This window comes from Hakea prostrata, chromosome 7, assembly GCF_041222555.1.
Source record: "Hakea prostrata isolate BN-2017 chromosome 7, UWA_Hpros_2, whole genome shotgun sequence".
Classification (NCBI taxonomy): domain Eukaryota; kingdom Viridiplantae; phylum Streptophyta; class Magnoliopsida; order Proteales; family Proteaceae; genus Hakea; species Hakea prostrata.
The window spans coordinates 100,367-116,706 of record NC_142606.1 but is presented as its reverse complement, the minus strand read 5'-3'; the positions used below and the strand labels follow the sequence as shown (position 1 = coordinate 116,706).

Genomic DNA, 16,340 nt, shown 5'->3' with positions numbered 1-16,340 from the left:
AAGCTATTTCAAGGACGTAAATCTCTAAAAAGGACCTACAATCAAACGACAAATTCATTAAAAGAAAAAACACCTTAACATTTATATATAGAACACCGGAAGACTTAGAGAACCCCTTATAACTCAGTTGAACTTGACGGTACTGGTGTTCATCACATTGCACATTGCACATTGCATAACGCGCTTCATGCGAACATACTACCTTTTTCTGTTGCATACCCACATGCTTATTCCCACAAATATCAATCCTCTCAAACCTTTCTTTCCATATGGGATTTGAAGCAAACAATAGGGGAGATTGAACCACGGGTCTCTTCCAAGGCCTGTACCAGCACATGACAGCGATCTTGAAGCACCGACTATTAATAAGAAGATTCTTGACCAGGACTGTCCGCATGCATATCCATGGAGGAATCATTCGAGCAAGGGGAGTTGTTGGTATCTCTGTTTTGGTGATGAGCAAAGTTGGTTTCATTATGCCGGGCTCCGTTTCCAGTGGGCATCACATTGTTGGGATGGTAGCCCCCTTGAGCCAGATGATAATGCTGAAGACTACGGCGAACAGGACTTGAAAGGGCATTGGAGAAAACTGAATTCTTCACTTGACTATCAGACTGCCCAGAACGTGGACCTTGTGGGACGGTTGCTGGCCCAAAAGAAGCAGAAGAAACTTGAGTGCCATTCATGACATGCGCAACGGGTAGGGAATGCTGATTTTGAGAATGCAATCTGGGGGACATTGGGGGCTCTTCTCCACCATAGTCAAGTTCATTCTGCAATCATCAAAAGACATTTTATTTACAAAATAAAACAAGCATTGTAAAATGATGAACAAATGGCAGCTTAACCTATCAAATAAACATAGTTTTGCTGAAAGTATCTGAAAATGCCAAAACAACCTAATGCACGTCTTTAAGTAATTTAAACCAATAGCCTTTCTGTCATTCTCACATTCTAAAACCCTGGTCATGGAAGCCACAATGACTGCTCTAAATTCCACGTAATATATGCTACCGGATGAGGTAAAAGACAGTCCCACAAGCATATGCATTTCTATACCATGGGTGCTTCGGACTATAATGACATCAAGCATAAACAAATGCAATATGGAGTGACAGACAGTAATCAATATGATAGCCTATAGAGGTTATAATCTTGCAAAAGTACAAATGACCGATTGGAATTAATAACAAATCAGTGTCAGGTACACAATTTGTTCAAATACGTATTCTGTTTTCCAAGCAGGAAAATAATGGAGCACAGGGCCATACAGATATTAGCCAGTCAGTGAATATTGTAGTGATATCATTGATCAGCACAGTTCCTTAGAGTAAGGCCTATTTGACCTCAGCTTAGTCATGCCCTGCACTCTATGGATATTCCTGCAGCTCAAACACTGAGCCTATGTGAGAATAGCGAAATCAAAAGTCTATTATCTGCCCTCCAATAAAGCATAATAAGATGGCTAGAATATCCTACCCATTCAAGGCATACTACAGAATTACCGATTAGAGCAAAAACAAAAATCGTTAGATGAAGATCACAACCTAGAAGTTAAATTTGAACTATATGAATAAGTATTCAATCATGTAGTGACTGAATGATTGCAAAACATAAAAATATGAGCAAAAGGCAAGCTCTGTAATAGTGTCTACAAAAAGAGGCTATGACATAAAATAGAGAAGACACATTCAACAAAGAAACTGGCGCAGATCAAATAGACAGTAACTGTCATGGTGAGTTTTCAAATCAGAGCAGATAGCAAAGCCCAATAAGACATATAGGAGAATCCATTAAGAGGAAACAACGCCGAACGCAATGAGAAAAGATAGTGACCACATCACAGGGAGAAAGAATTGTCTGGAGATAAGAAGACAACCTCACTTTCCAAACCAGAAAGCAAAAAAGGTCTCCTAATTTTATCCCATTCCTTCTATCTTCCGAAGAAAAAAATTATCATTCCAATCCTTCTATGCCCCCCTCCCAGAAAAAAAAATCCTACAAGTGAAAGTAATTATTTAAAGAAAATAGACTCTGAAAAAAAAAACTCCTCCCCTATTTCCGTGTGCCTTACAAAGGTACTTGGTGCACGCGGGATCACATGAAACGATTGCATTCAAAGCTTCAAGGATTTGGCAATGGGAGAAGGCTGCCGCCGCCACCATCACAGGTTTTGCACAATTTCTACTATTCACCTGCAAGATATTGTTCATACTTGGTTTCAAGGTCTCCAATTACACCTCTGTCGATTTTTATTTCTTGTTAGTTGGTTTATCTTTCAGGTTATAGAAAACAACTTTTGATGCAGAAGGAATTTCAAAAAAAACTAAGTTGTCAAACTGTGAGTTTGTAGAGATTGGTCAGAGGTTATATAAGTTGGTAGATCTAAAATTGTTAATAAGGTATTCATCTTAAAGACATTATTTCCAATCTCTTCAAATCCCTTTTTCTTGTGTTTCTCTGTTATAGAAATTTCTAGGCATTTCACGGTAAAATAAATATAATCTTCATTATTATTCAAATTCATAAGGAGAAACTTAGAACAAGTTTAATGTTTAGTATGATTATCTTCTCATGTATTTTTTAAATTTACACTTCAATATTTTTTCTTTCATTTTTTTCTCATATATAGTTGCACGTGTAAAATTTTACTAGTATATATATATATACACACACTAAACACCTTGGTACACAAGCCGTGAAAGAGAATTCTACACACTTTTAACTACTTGAACAACAACTGAAAACAAACTCACTAAGTCCAGATATTAAACCTCTATAGTCCAGCCATCTATATTTGAACAATAAAGAAAAGAAAAATCCCAAAATAGAATGGCAACTTCCTACATGTGTTGGTTATGAAGGAACCTTCCTAATTTGACCCAACAACCAACCTCCTTTCATATGGAAACTCTGAGAGAGAGAGAGAGAGAGAGAGAGAGAGAGACTTTGAAACCAAGAGTAACTTATCCTAATCTGTTATTTAACTAAATAATAATGAACATAAGAAGAGAATATCCTAATTTGATCCCACATCCTGGATTTGAGGAGACCAGAAATCTCCACACCCTAGGACTAGTACAGATAACTAATAATAATAATAATAAAAGCTGGTGCAATAATGAACCAGACCAACAAAGAACCTGCATTGTTCCTTTTCTGTTTGGGGGGAAAAAACAATTGCACTAGAGTTCTGTAGAACAGGAAAATCATGAACCAATCAGTAACTTCTCCTTGACCCAACAATCAGACCACAATTCAGTGGCACAAAATCAGCAATGAGAAAACTGTTCTTGAAGTCACAACTTTGAAGCACAGTTGATTCTCTTCCACAAATTCTTCATCATAACAGCAATCAATGCCATTTCATTCCCCATCAACGGTGGTTTATCTTCTCCCTTCTGCCCACTGTTCAATAAATGATATTAGCTTGTCAAAGAAAGCTTCCAAAGGTTAGAGCAAGGGCAGTAGTTGACTTCCACATAGCTTCCCCAGTCACCGAAATCATAAGAAATTCGGTACTTACTCATCAGTGCACACTTATGACTTTAAAGTTCTTGAAAGAACACAATTTAAACAGATGGATCTACTGTGGTGGTTTTATGTCAGAAGCTGTCATCAAAACCTTAAAAGGAGTTTTTTTTTATTATTATTTTATCTTGGAGGGGGGGGGATGGGAATAAGAAAAAAGGTTTCTGATTGCATATGAAAGAAGGAAGTCAAATCACAGAGAGAAATAAAGAATAGTAAAGGGGAGCAAAGAAAATCTTACTATCAAACAGAAGTTAAATTTCTCTTTAATAATAAATCATGAGGACCATTAGAGAAGACAGTTTAAATAGATGGAAACACTTTCAACACAATCCATGTAGCAGTATCCTAAACATAAGCAAATTAACTATTTAGATTAACTGATAATAAACTCTGATCTGGTCTAGACATTAGCCAACTATGTTAGAATAATAAACAAAAGATAATCCCAAAACAAAAAAAGGACTTATAACATTCAATGGGCAATGAGGGAAGCTTCCTAATCTAACTGAAGAACCTGAAACCATAGTTCAAGATTTTGGTCCACTCAAGAATTTTTCTGGTCTCAACCTTGGGCAAAACGAAATGTGCATACAATACTGCAAATATGCAAGAGTTTCAAACGTGTCAAATTTTGGTAATATTCAGATTACGATTTCAAACCGACAAAGACAATGGCTGTCTGAAAAAGCTTATAAGGAAATGGGTCGTTATTTCAAACCATTTCAATTTTCAAGGTTAAGACCTGAAATACAAAATTCAACAGAAAACCCCTTGTTTTGAATTGTTCAGCAAAATCACTTGCAAATGTTGACAGCAAATGTTGGAGGCTACTTGGTGGAATGTCAGGAGAGGAGAGAAGCTTAGAAGAAAAGTTTCAGGGAAAGAAGAATGCATGTGAAGAAAGAAAAAGGGAGAGGGAAGAGTGTGCGTGCACACGCGCAACCACACAGACTACTCAAACCCCAAGACTCTATTTGTTCTTCTAATCTGCTTCTTCCATCAGTTAACATCTACTTATAAAACCCACAAAATGAAGACTGATAATTGCTTCCTAAAACTTTGACTAATATAATTAGAAACTCTAATTAACTTGGAAACTTCCCTCTGTTGATAGCTACCTCATTTGAGTTCCTAACCTGAATTTAGTGAAGTAGCCGTTCCTGTTTTATCTATATTCTGAATCTGTAATTCTTAGCTGCATTTCCTATACTAGATGCATTTGGGAGGTTCGGGGTAAGATTGACAGGGATCCTATCATATAATAAGACTAAGATGATAATATCTTAGTTAGATAAACATTATCCTGGTTTTTGGGGGGGCCCAGGAATCCCCCAACAAAAGGACTGTGTCAATAATGAATCAAACTAGCCTAGATCCTGCATTAGAAAAATGGTGAAAGAACTGGTTAAAATAAATAAAAACCTGGAGGTAAGCTAGTATATCAGCCGTCATCACTCTCGATCCTTCTTCTTGTTGTCTCAAGATCCACTGGTAAAGTTTGTCCTGCATAAATAAGGGAAGGCTGGAATCAGAGTGAGGAAACCAGGAGGAGGAGGAGCGTGTGTTGGGTTGGGGGGGGGGGGGGGTGCTCTCTAAAGAAGAAGAAAGTCAGAAGACCATCTAATTTTCCAAATCAATGAATATAACATCTAGTTGAATAACATGACGGTTTAAGCAGGTTAAGAGAATCAAACAACTCCTACTCAATAATATAACATCTAGTTGAATAACATGACAGTTTAAGCAGGTTTAAGAGAATCAAACAACTCCTACTCAATAATATATATAAGTGGCACTAGCCAATGATTCAAGGGGAATGGTGGATTATGCAATAAAAATAGCAAGACAGTTCCCTTAAACAGGTCTAAAAGCACTATATAATTCCTGGTTAGATAATCTATAATCAGCAATGGCCAACAATCAAATAGAAGTCAGAAGACATCAAAACTCAGAGTGGATGGCTAACAAACCAAGAGATAACAGAAACATGACATTGGGAAAAACCAAGCATTTTTAGGAGAAAAAAGACATGGTTAAGAATTCCACATACACTGCAAGTAATGACTGGCAGTGAATTCAAAAACTTATAAAACATGCTCATTAAAATTCACTGCAAAATTCAACAAAGTTTTACTTGGATTTAAATCAATAAGTGTCATAGGGCTAGGGGATCTATTTCTAAGGTTTGAAAGCAATTTCGTAAGATTTTAAGTCTCTTTTCTTTTCTTTTCTTTTTTTTTTTTTTTTTTTTTTTGGGGGGGGGGGGAAGCAAGTAAGTCACACAATAATCAAAGCAAAAGTTTTCAATTTATTTCTAACTAGTTTTTCATCCCTTGATTTCCCCTGTCACCAAAACAAGCCTCCACAAGAATACTAACTCCAGGTATGCACAGGAGCTGTTGATGGAGGGCTAGCAAGAAGAAGAGAGAAGCCTAGAAAAAAATATGAGTTGCAAGAGAAGAAATGGCATAGTCACATAACTAAACTTGCTATGCCACTAGATCTCACCTGTAGCAATAAACAAAACTCAAAATTCATCCCAACAAATTGGGTTACAAGCAAAATATATTAAAAACATTATGTTCCTCATTGGAGTTTCAAATAAGACCTACTTGCTTAATTCCTAAAATGTAGACTAAATACAATAGAAACCCAATAAACAAATACTAGTAACTCATAAATAACCTACTGAACCTAAAAAACAATGGACCTGTTCATCACATGGATCCCGGGAAAAAGATCACAGAAGGAAAAAAGACCTCCCATCTTCAAGCTTCTCAACAGGCCTCACTATCTAGACACTCTTTATGTGTACTGCCAACTTCAGTTAAGAATTGAAATTGTAGAAGGAAAATTGACGAGGTATTTTCTTCAGTATGTTATCAATGATACCCACTAACTATCACTTGATGGACAGGAGATGTAAAGACCAAATCACATCCTGTTGCAGCATCTTACAGCTGTTAATGGAGCTCTTAGCAACAAGTTGCCATAAAGTTAGCTGAACATGTGGAATCAACTGGGTGAGATATCCAAGCTAAGAAAGGTTTTAGCTATTTATAAGAATTTAATACATCTTAAGGAGTAGGTTACCAGAGGGTATATAAGAATGCCCTAGTGTTATCCTTCGTGAAAAAAGGCAGGCCCAAGTATCAATAGGATGCTCAAAGGGTATAAGAGAGAGCCCCTAGTGTTATCCTTCATGTGAATAGACAGGTCTGAGTGTTGTATCAGCGGAACTCGCCATGTAATGTTTGAAGTGGGGAAAAACAAAATGTGGGCACCAATTTCAACTCAATAAAAAATAAATAAAAAAGAACAAAAACACAGTAGTAGCAGCAACCTACTCAGCTCCAAATAAATAATTGGTAGCAGGCTAGCAGCTCATGCAGTGGAAGAATGAAGAACAAAAAAACACGGTCATTGCCATAACTAAATTACAAGCTCAGAAATCACATCGCAAATTGTCTTTTTGAGGGTGACTAAAACTCCAGCACCCAACACAATAGTTGCAAGCCACCCTTCCCAGGCATACAAAGACATTGACCTAAATTCCTTTCCAGTGCAAGTATTAAGGATGCTATGAAGAAAATAATTACACAATCAGACAGAAAATTAGGTAAAATCGTTGATTATCTCACCGCAAGTAGATTTCTTCCATCCATATTAATAATATAAAAACTAATTGCGCAGTTATCCACCTTGCAACCAATGGGAATCCTATGAGACAGATAATTAACTAAAATAAATATTAAACTTGTATTTTCTTTTCGCCTTTCAGTTTCAGTTGATGAAAGATGCAGTATCGTGATGATCCTTATAACGAACCTCAAATCAATTATGATCGAGACGAGGCAAGGGGAAAAAAATAAAATAAAACTCAGAATTATTCAGTAATACACATATAGTACCCAAAATTATATATTTATTTAAAGCAATAAAATTAAATAAATAAATAGATCAACTGAGAATTATACCAGGGCCTGGCGTTCTCCGGCTTGAAACACGAGCTTCTGCTGATTCATGGCTTGGGTGTAAAGCTGCGACAACGAATTCGCGGCGCTGCAAAAAGTGGTGTACATCGTTCGATCGACCTCGTCCAGACGAGTCGCATCAGACTTCCTCTTCTTCGCCATGACAAAAAAAAAAAAAGAGCCTTCCTCAACTTTCCTCTTCGATTCTATTCGATTCTCTCCCTGCCCTTCTGGTGACGATGAAAAATCGGTCACTGAAACCCTAGAAAACCTAGGGAAGAGAGGTAGCTCTCTCTCTATCTCCCTCTATCTAATATATTATCTGTAGCAGAATCTACAAAGAAACGAAACCATGCGTTTCCATGGTTTGTTTAGGCAGATATTTACACACGCTCGCACGCAAAGAAACGGATGACAGGATAGGAAACACCTCTACCCGTACGCATACGCCTCAGCTTCGCATGCAAAATCGAAACTGCGTTAGATCCCACATGGGCCGTTGGGGTGAAGTTATCAAGGTTTTCAAAATCACCACGTCGTGAATCAATCCCAGTTCTGATAGGTTTTGGCTTGTAAAAAAAAATTACTTGATTAGGTAGTTTTAAGTTTTTATTTAAAAAAAATAATTATTAAAAATTTCACTTCACAAAACTAGTTAAAACTGAATTTGAATTTACAAAATTACTAAAATAGTAATTTTTCATACATTTTGACATTTTTATCCTTAAAATTAATCATATCAATATGGGGTAAAAATGTCCAAATGAAATGAAAAATAATGATTTTTCCTTTTTAATGTAGTTAGTTTTAAGGGTTAAAAATGTCAAATGAATTAAAATTTTATATTTTGACTAGTTTTGTAAACCTAAACTTAGTTTTAGCTAGTTTTGTTTAATAAAATGTTGAGTGGTTATTTTTGTAAAGGAAAACCTAAAAGTGCTAATCGTGTAATTTTTATAACCAACCCCGCCTCTGGATGGATGACACATGGATGACACGTGCATAGGGCAATTTTCATGTATCTCAATTACATCCTTAGATAAAGCTTTGTCGTCCTCAGGGGTCTAACCCATGACCTCTCCATTAATAAGTATGGATTTTACCATTCTACCTACCTTGCATTGACTGTAATTCATATTTTACCTCTACTATAAAAGTGATAAGTATTTGCGCATTCACAAAAATCACGTCGACTAAACAGTTTTTTCAAGATAAATTCATAGATTTCATTCCACAAATTCAGATTAACAAACATTTAATTTTATGAATTATGACTTGATATATTTGAAATCTCTAGAAATTTAAAATCTCCAAATTTGTGTAACCAAACGGGCTCTAAAGTGTTAACCTCGGGGGATGGCTCAAATGATAATAAAAAATAAATAAATAACCAATACCTCCTTCGGTGGAGATAATATTTGTTGTAACAATTGTCCTTAAAGTCATGGAATAAGTTGAGATTGATCAAAATTGGGAGTGATTGGACTAATTGTGATTTTGGAAGCCTTAATATTTCCCCCAGCCGCCCACGTGGAATCTAACATTGTTGTTGCACATATGGACGAACACTATCCTTAGGTGAGAGAAAATGAATTTCAATTCTTGAAGTGTTTACCTTGGTGGGTGGCACAACTGGTAAAAAATCATAATCTTCAAGTATGATGTTAGAATTTGAATATCCTCAGGGCCAGGGTTGAAGCCCCCACCTCCCATTGAGACTTTATATTATGTAATACTCTCATTATTAATATATCGTCAATGCAGAGTTGGTAGAGTGGTAAGATCCATATTTTTCAGTGGAGAGGTTATGGGTTCAACTTTTGCGACGATAAAGCACACCTCCCTGATTATGTAATTAAGGTGCGCTCAAGCTGATCCGGATGAATCTCAGATAAAAAAAATAAATAATAATAATAATAAAATAAAATTCTTAAGTATTTACTTTTAGAAAATTTTCAATACCCACACCAACGGTCAGCATTGTTTTTTGTGAAATTTTCAATGTTATGTGTATTTATTATTTACTCGCTATTTATTATTTATCCCCTCCCAAAATTTTCATCCATGCTTATCCAAAAAATGCAATCGTTTACATAGGAATCCATTAAATGCCATTAGATCTATTTATTTATTTTCTCCCATTCCTTGTCAAAATCCATTAAACCTGTTTTGATATTTTTTTGGGTTTAATATGTCCCTCTTTTATGATAACCCATTAGAGAAAATTTTTAATATTAAAAAAAAAAGAAAATAAATAAACTTTTATAAAAGAGGGGCATAAAGAAAAATAGTGAATAAAACACATCTAATCACATTACTTTAGAGAAAAGGAAAAAAAAAAAAAAAGTAAAAAGAGAAGAAAACAAATTTGGTGAAGAAAAACGAAAGGCCTAACTTTAATTGATTAAAGAGACACAACTATGAGGTATTTTTAGTCATTATTAAATATAAAGGTAAAAAGAAAAGTAAGAGTTTTTTTTTTTAAAATAATCAAAAGAAATACTTTTGAGAGAAGATGATCCTTTTGACAATTCACCGAAAAACAGTGGATGGTGTTATTTTGAAAAATTGAGCAAAAATTATTTAATAAAACTATTTTGTTTCAGATGATTTTTGTAAAAAAAAAATTAAATTTATGTAATTTTTTACTTCAAGAGACACTTTTTGACATAATAACCAGTTTTTCTGCTTCCATTTCTTGAAGCAAAATTGGGTGTGATTTAGGTTTGAAGGAGACAATTTTATAACGATTATCTATGGGATTTAACATTCTAAATCTACTAATGACAAATTTTTAAAATTTTATTACAATTTTAAAATTTACTACTGAAAGGGGTTTGGACTTTTAAAAACATTAAGAACCGTTTCTGATACTTTTTGCAACGGAAACACTTGATGAGTTATAACTGTCGTAAAAATAAATTAAGGGGAAAGAAAGTTCCCTAATTATTATTATTATTATTATTATTTTTTAGGGTTAAATCACCCGTTGTTAGTATCTAATGTATTTTCTTTCGAAAATTGAAAATCACTAAAAAAAGAAGCCTTCCCTCCGAGGTCGAACATGAAAAGAAAAATCAGCGGGAGAGAGAACTGGATGGAGAAGAAATCTCAAAATTTTTAGGTTTATACTCTCGGAACTGTTTTGCAGCGACAAAGTTGTTAGAATTTTCCGTAGAAGTTTGGTTTGCCGTCAAATTTCGTAGCCTCACTGACGAGTGATTTACTCATCGCAGACAACAAACATATGGTCGATGTAGTCGATCATGCATACGATTATGCCCATGATTCCACGAAGTTTTGAAGAAACAAGTCCACATTAGGCTATGGCATCTCTGATGGGATTCTGGATATTTCAGGTGGTTATGCAGTAAGGTTTTCGTCGGCGGATGAAGAAACAAAACTGGGTGGGGTTCTCATATCTGTTTTATACTTTTCTACTGCTTCAATTAGTGACGTGAGTATGATAGAGGTTGGATTAGTCAACTAATTTGATCTCTTAATGGATTTCTTTTTTGCATAAAAACTATTCTGAAAAATGCTACTCTGTGAATGGTGTAGAGAGTGTGGCCGATGATCTCCCAGTTATTTGAAAGATGGATTTAGTAGGTTTCGGGTTGTTTTGTGAACTCTCTTCTACTACAGCATCCTGGGAGCTGAGCAGCTTGCATTGAAGAGAATGTAAGTCTATTCTGGTGGCTTGTCTTTTACCATCATTATTTGTCTAGGTGTTTGTTGGTTCCTTTAAAATCGAAGGAAGACCTTTTTCTTCTAATCCAATTGGTTGGAGGTCTTTACTGCTATTTGCATTGTTTTTTTTTTGCTATAGTGTGAGTGTTCCATTGTTCCATATGTATTCAGTTGTTGTCTGGAGCTTGCTGAACTCATGTAAGTGTTGTTTTATCATATCAGGGCTGGTTCTCTGGCTCCGAAATTTGTTTTGTGTTCTGTAAATGTTTGAACACACAGATATTATGTATTGTTACAATCAAGTTGCTTTGCATATGGCTTCCAATCTATATTCCACACGATAGTGGATCATATATAAATATATTTACATTTTATTTGGGACAAATTTCTATCCGGCTTCATCAAGACTTCTTTCATCCCATTAAAACTACAATTTGCATATATTCTCACCAAAGCTTTGGGAATACCTGATCTCCATTTTTCTGTGTGTGTATGTGTGTAAAACGGAAGATCTGATTTTTGGCAACTTATTGGTAATTGGGCGTGTAATCTTCATGCTCCAATTTGAAGGGGAGTATTGACCGGATCTTCCACATATACAAATTAACATCCTCTTATGGATCTGCATTTTGTCTGCTAGTTGCTGATCTTTATAATGTGTTTTTTATTTTTTCAATTACCTTGTTTCAGGGAACCAATTAGCTTTTCCTCGTGTAGAAATCTTCTCCTTCACCTTTGTATGTAGCCTTATATTAGTAGTCGAATTCATTGGCACCGGTCAAATCCTATTACTTTCATATACATAGGCCTTATCTGTGAATTGGGAAGCTGAAAACTCTATGGTGTTGATGTTGCCTGCTTCAATCTGTGCTCCTGGCAGTTAGATGTAGTTTCATCTATTCGCTTTTCCAAAGAGAGAGAAAAAGAAGAAGAAGAAAAGTTTTGAGTCTAGGGTGCAGCGAAACAAACACTTTCTCATATCCCAGGTGGGTAGCATATTGAATATCCATCAAATGTAATTCTCTCCCTCTCTCTCTCAGTTGGAGCAGACTTCTCCAACCTTTCTCAGGGGAGGAATCTTTTGGCTGTGTATTATGCCCACTTTGAAGCATTACAGCATGTGTTGCAGGTCAAATGTTGATCAGTGGTACAATCTAATCTTCAGGTATCCATGCCTATAGGATATGGGATTGGGTTAATGGAGGTTCACACTACTGTTAACAAACAGTCCTTGACTTTGAAGTTCAGATGATGTTTAGTAAGATTGAAATAAAGGCTTTATTTGTACAATCATAAGTAAAGCAGATTAGGATTATCAATTGGGGATAACAAAAAGTGTCTAGGGTTGGTTATGAAGAGATGTGACTTTATAAGGTCAAATGGGCTGTAAAACTTGAGGCCATCCTGGATAGGGATAGGTAGTCTTTAAATTTCATCAAACATTTATTTGATTTGAAGAACTGCACTTAGCCCCAGTGCCACTCATATAACAGCTCTGCTGCAATGGCGAAGGGTCCACGGTACCTGCAGCACTGGAGTGATCTGGTAGCCAGGAAGGGGACTATAAGTACACCTACTAGTTCAGCATACTACACTTGGCTCTACAATTTACAGAGCTAACCCCTGTGCCTGGCAGGCTAAGGTTTAAGTTGTTAGGTGGTTAAGATCTGAAGCTACTCTGATCAAGAACAGAGTTAAGGTTTGGACCTGTTAGAGTACCAGTTGCACATGGACTCCTCTACAACTGAATCAGTAATTTGAATTTGAATTTGAATTCATCAAGAGTTCTATATCAGGAAAACTCAAAACGGGAAAAGGACAAGGATAAGATTTGTAAGCAACTGAGAGAACCCATTCAATAGTGGACGTAGGTTGCATACTGCACCAAAAACCAAAGCAGCCAGCTTTTAAGAACGTAAAAAGTATTCTATCAATAGATATGATTCAAATACTTAATACTATGCATATTTCTATAAGCTAAGGTAGACATCTGTTACTAGTAAAACCATTTGTCCTAGATTGATTGAAAGAAAACAGTATACGACCAAAGATCTACTTTTAGTTTTGAAGCTGTGTCTGGCAAATAGCTTTACTGCTAGGTTCTAATTGACTCATGGCCAGTTTGTGTTTTGAATTCCAATTAGAGCCCCCTTATTGACTTTATACCATTACTTCTTCAAAGTCATATGGCTTTACCCACAGCAGTGTATTTCACTATCTTGAGAGAAACCTCAATGGTTATTACATTCCTGATCTTCCTGAGTTGATGACTTATATGAATAAATGAAGATTAATTCCAGTAAGTATGAAATAATAATAATTATTATTTGTGGGTAGACCCTACCATTTCTTAGCAAAATCTATTTCTTTCATCAGTTTCGATGCAGGATCTTCCTTTCAACCTCTGGGCTTTATATCCTTAGGAACATGCAGATTTATTTTATTCTCTTGATGCTGGTACGCAGTGCTTTATAAAATTGTTACTCTGCATGGTTTAGTTGATGGATGACTGGTGATTCCGAACATGTGTTTGTGTACAAAAGAGCCAAAGGAAACAGTGGACCACCAATATGAGCAAGTGGTTTGCGTAAGTTTCTTGGCCTTAATTTGTTATTCATGAATCTTTCTTTTCAGAAGGGCTGATAAACTGCTTCATAAAACCGAATGACCTTCAAGCAAATTGAAATCTTTAACAGGGTTTTTTTGGCTTTAGGTCCTATTGTATCCTATTCCAACAGGGAGAGAAGGTGTGAATCAGATGGCTTGAGTCCAAGACCTAAGAAGCTACCAACTGCACTAGCACTTGTTCACATCTTTCATGGGGTTGAGATTGCTTTGCAACCTTAGATGTTTGCCTAGGTTATCTTCTTCTTCCTTTTCTTAATTCTCTGCAATTACATCATAACCTCTACTGCTAAGAGTTAATGATTGCTCATGGTATCTTAATAAGTTTTAATCCCAATTTTGTTGTTTAAACTCATTGATATTGGTAATATAAGAGATATTTTCATTGATATTGGATTTATTAGAAGTTGAGTTTCACTTAGCTTACGATCCCCAGATAAGTTATATGAAACAATTGGATTTTGGATTTCACCCTTGTTGAAGAAAAAAATCCTTTATCCTAGAAGGGTCAAATGTAGAAAGGATACCAACTTAGTTCACCACACTGGGTTTTCCCTTTTTTGGATGATTGGAGGTAAAATTTCAAGTTGAATAGAAAAAAGCAAAAGACCCTTTGTTCTCCACTCTTGGTGACGATAAGATTTTCTCTATATAAGGAGATTACAGATATGTAATGCATCACATCTTTTGTCCTGACTTTGAATTGGTTTTTGGTGAACACTGAATCAGATTGGAATCATTCTGCACCTGTCTGGATTCAGAATGTGGTTCTGGAATTCTGGGTAAGGCTTGACAAAATGGGGAATGTTTATGTTGCAATCTTCTGATGACTGATTGCTTGGCTTTTGCAGTTAATCTGAAGTATGTTCTAACATTCACTGACTTCTCTCCAGAGTAGTTAGCTTTTGAAATGAATTCAGGCTTCAGCTGTGATTGAAGAATCTGCCAAGTAGTTATTTATTTATTTTTTAAATGAATTCAGGTTTCATCCACTAGTTATAGGAATTCGTCTCCTGGATAATAAGGTTTAGAAATATGGGGCAGTTGTGAAATCTCACATGTTTGGTTGCAAATATCTAATCTAAACTGCCCTGGCAAAGCTGAGTTTTAAAAGCCAAAACCCTTCTAATCCATAGCAGGGTTGGGATATTATGGAACATGAAGAAGCTGAAACTGAACTGAGCTTGCCAAAACTGGACTGAGCCCAATGAAAACCCAAGACGAAACATAATCGAACAATATTTCATTACATGACAGTGACAAAAACAATGAGAAATCAAACCATACTGGACCACAACTGAAATCTTTCTCAACAGATTAGTTTCGATTGAACATAGAGACACACAAGGTTCTAGTAGTTGTGATCATTTTCTGGGGTTCAACCTTTTCTAGATTTGTAATTAATTGAACCCTCCCAATCATCCCATTTGATATTTGTCACCTGAAATTTCTGTAAGTGGGAAGCTCCCTCAAGGGTTAGAGAAATGCAGTATATAAAAGTGGGTAGCTTTGAGGCATGGATTTGGTACTTTGGACTTCCTGTAAAAGCTTCTGAGAGTCAAGAATATTCATGACTAAGCATTAAATACCGAATTTACATGCTGCAGGGGTTGAGTCGTTGGCTTCTAGTTTTACCCAAAGGAAATCCCTTAACTTGGAACTCTCATGTGTCAGTGGTGAGTCGTGATCATCCAGTTTTGCCAAACACAATTGGATCTAGAGGACTTCGACAAAGACCATTCAAACGCAAAGGAAAGGCCAGGCTGGTGCAGAATTAGTACAAAGTGTGGTAACAGTGTGTACAGGTACATTTTGGGATGAGCTCATAAAAGCATCTTAGAATAGTGCGGTTTTTGGAGTTTTCTGGATCAGTCACTGACCCCTAGAGGTAGAAGGTGAGTGTATTTATGACTCAATAAAGGGCTGCCATTCTAGAAAAAGCCAATTTATTGTTGGAATATTGAACCTAGGATTAGTATTTTCATTCTTCCATGTCAGATATATATTTTTTTGTGTAGTCTTCCATGCATGGTTGCGGATGGGGTTCATAACTTTAATTTATTTTTTTAGTATTTTGAGATATGTTTCATTTTATTGTGTAATGAAAAAGTGTGAGGAAAACACAAACCTTTACTTAGATAATCTAAAATTATGTTGCGAACAAGTCCTGGATCATTGATTTGACACTTCAATGTTTTGGTTGATGAGCTTGTGGGCTCAGTAAGGGTAAGTAGGCCAAATCTTTTGGTATGGATTGTTGAGAGCATCGTTCCATAGAATGCTAGTATGGCATGTGATTAATAGGGATTAAACCTGCAATTCATGGTTTAACCTCTAAAGTACATATTAATTTTTTGGATTATTTTTTGACCCCTTGAACATTTATCAGTTTCAGCAAGTCATTATGCTTGACCAGACAGACATATGATAACAATTCCCAGAAGTGAAAACAGAACAGAGAACGAGGCCATTTGAGGCTCTAAGCCTGAACCTGGCCGTTTGGGGTTGGCCCAGTTG

At 35.9% G+C, this 16,340-nt stretch overlaps 1 protein-coding gene and 1 long non-coding RNA gene across 4 annotated transcripts; one reads left to right on the top strand and one right to left on the bottom strand.

The window, feature by feature from the left end:
• Nucleotides 1-148: 148 nt before the first annotated feature.
• LOC149008700 (nuclear receptor family 2 group C protein) lies at nt 149-7,971 on the bottom strand. The gene is made up of 3 exons (XM_089162280.1): nt 7,512-7,971; nt 4,957-5,037; nt 149-773 (listed from the first exon to the last, which is right to left on the bottom strand). The coding sequence occupies exons 1-3, from the start codon at nt 7,668-7,670 to the stop codon at nt 363-365; spliced, it is 651 nt and encodes a 216-aa protein (XP_089018406.1). The 5' UTR covers nt 7,671-7,971; the 3' UTR covers nt 149-362.
• Nucleotides 7,972-10,540: 2,569 nt separating this feature from the next.
• Nucleotides 10,541-15,788, top strand: LOC149008699 (uncharacterized). 3 transcript variants are annotated; one of them, XR_016174798.1, is made up of 3 exons: nt 10,541-10,965; nt 11,070-11,189; nt 13,697-15,788. It is a non-coding gene; the product is annotated as an uncharacterized LOC149008699 (long non-coding RNA). The 3 variants fall into 3 exon arrangements; XR_016174796.1 differs by having other exon boundaries at nt 11,070-13,785; nt 13,912-15,788; XR_016174797.1 differs by having other exon boundaries at nt 11,070-14,057; nt 15,431-15,788.
• Nucleotides 15,789-16,340: the final 552 nt, after the last annotated feature.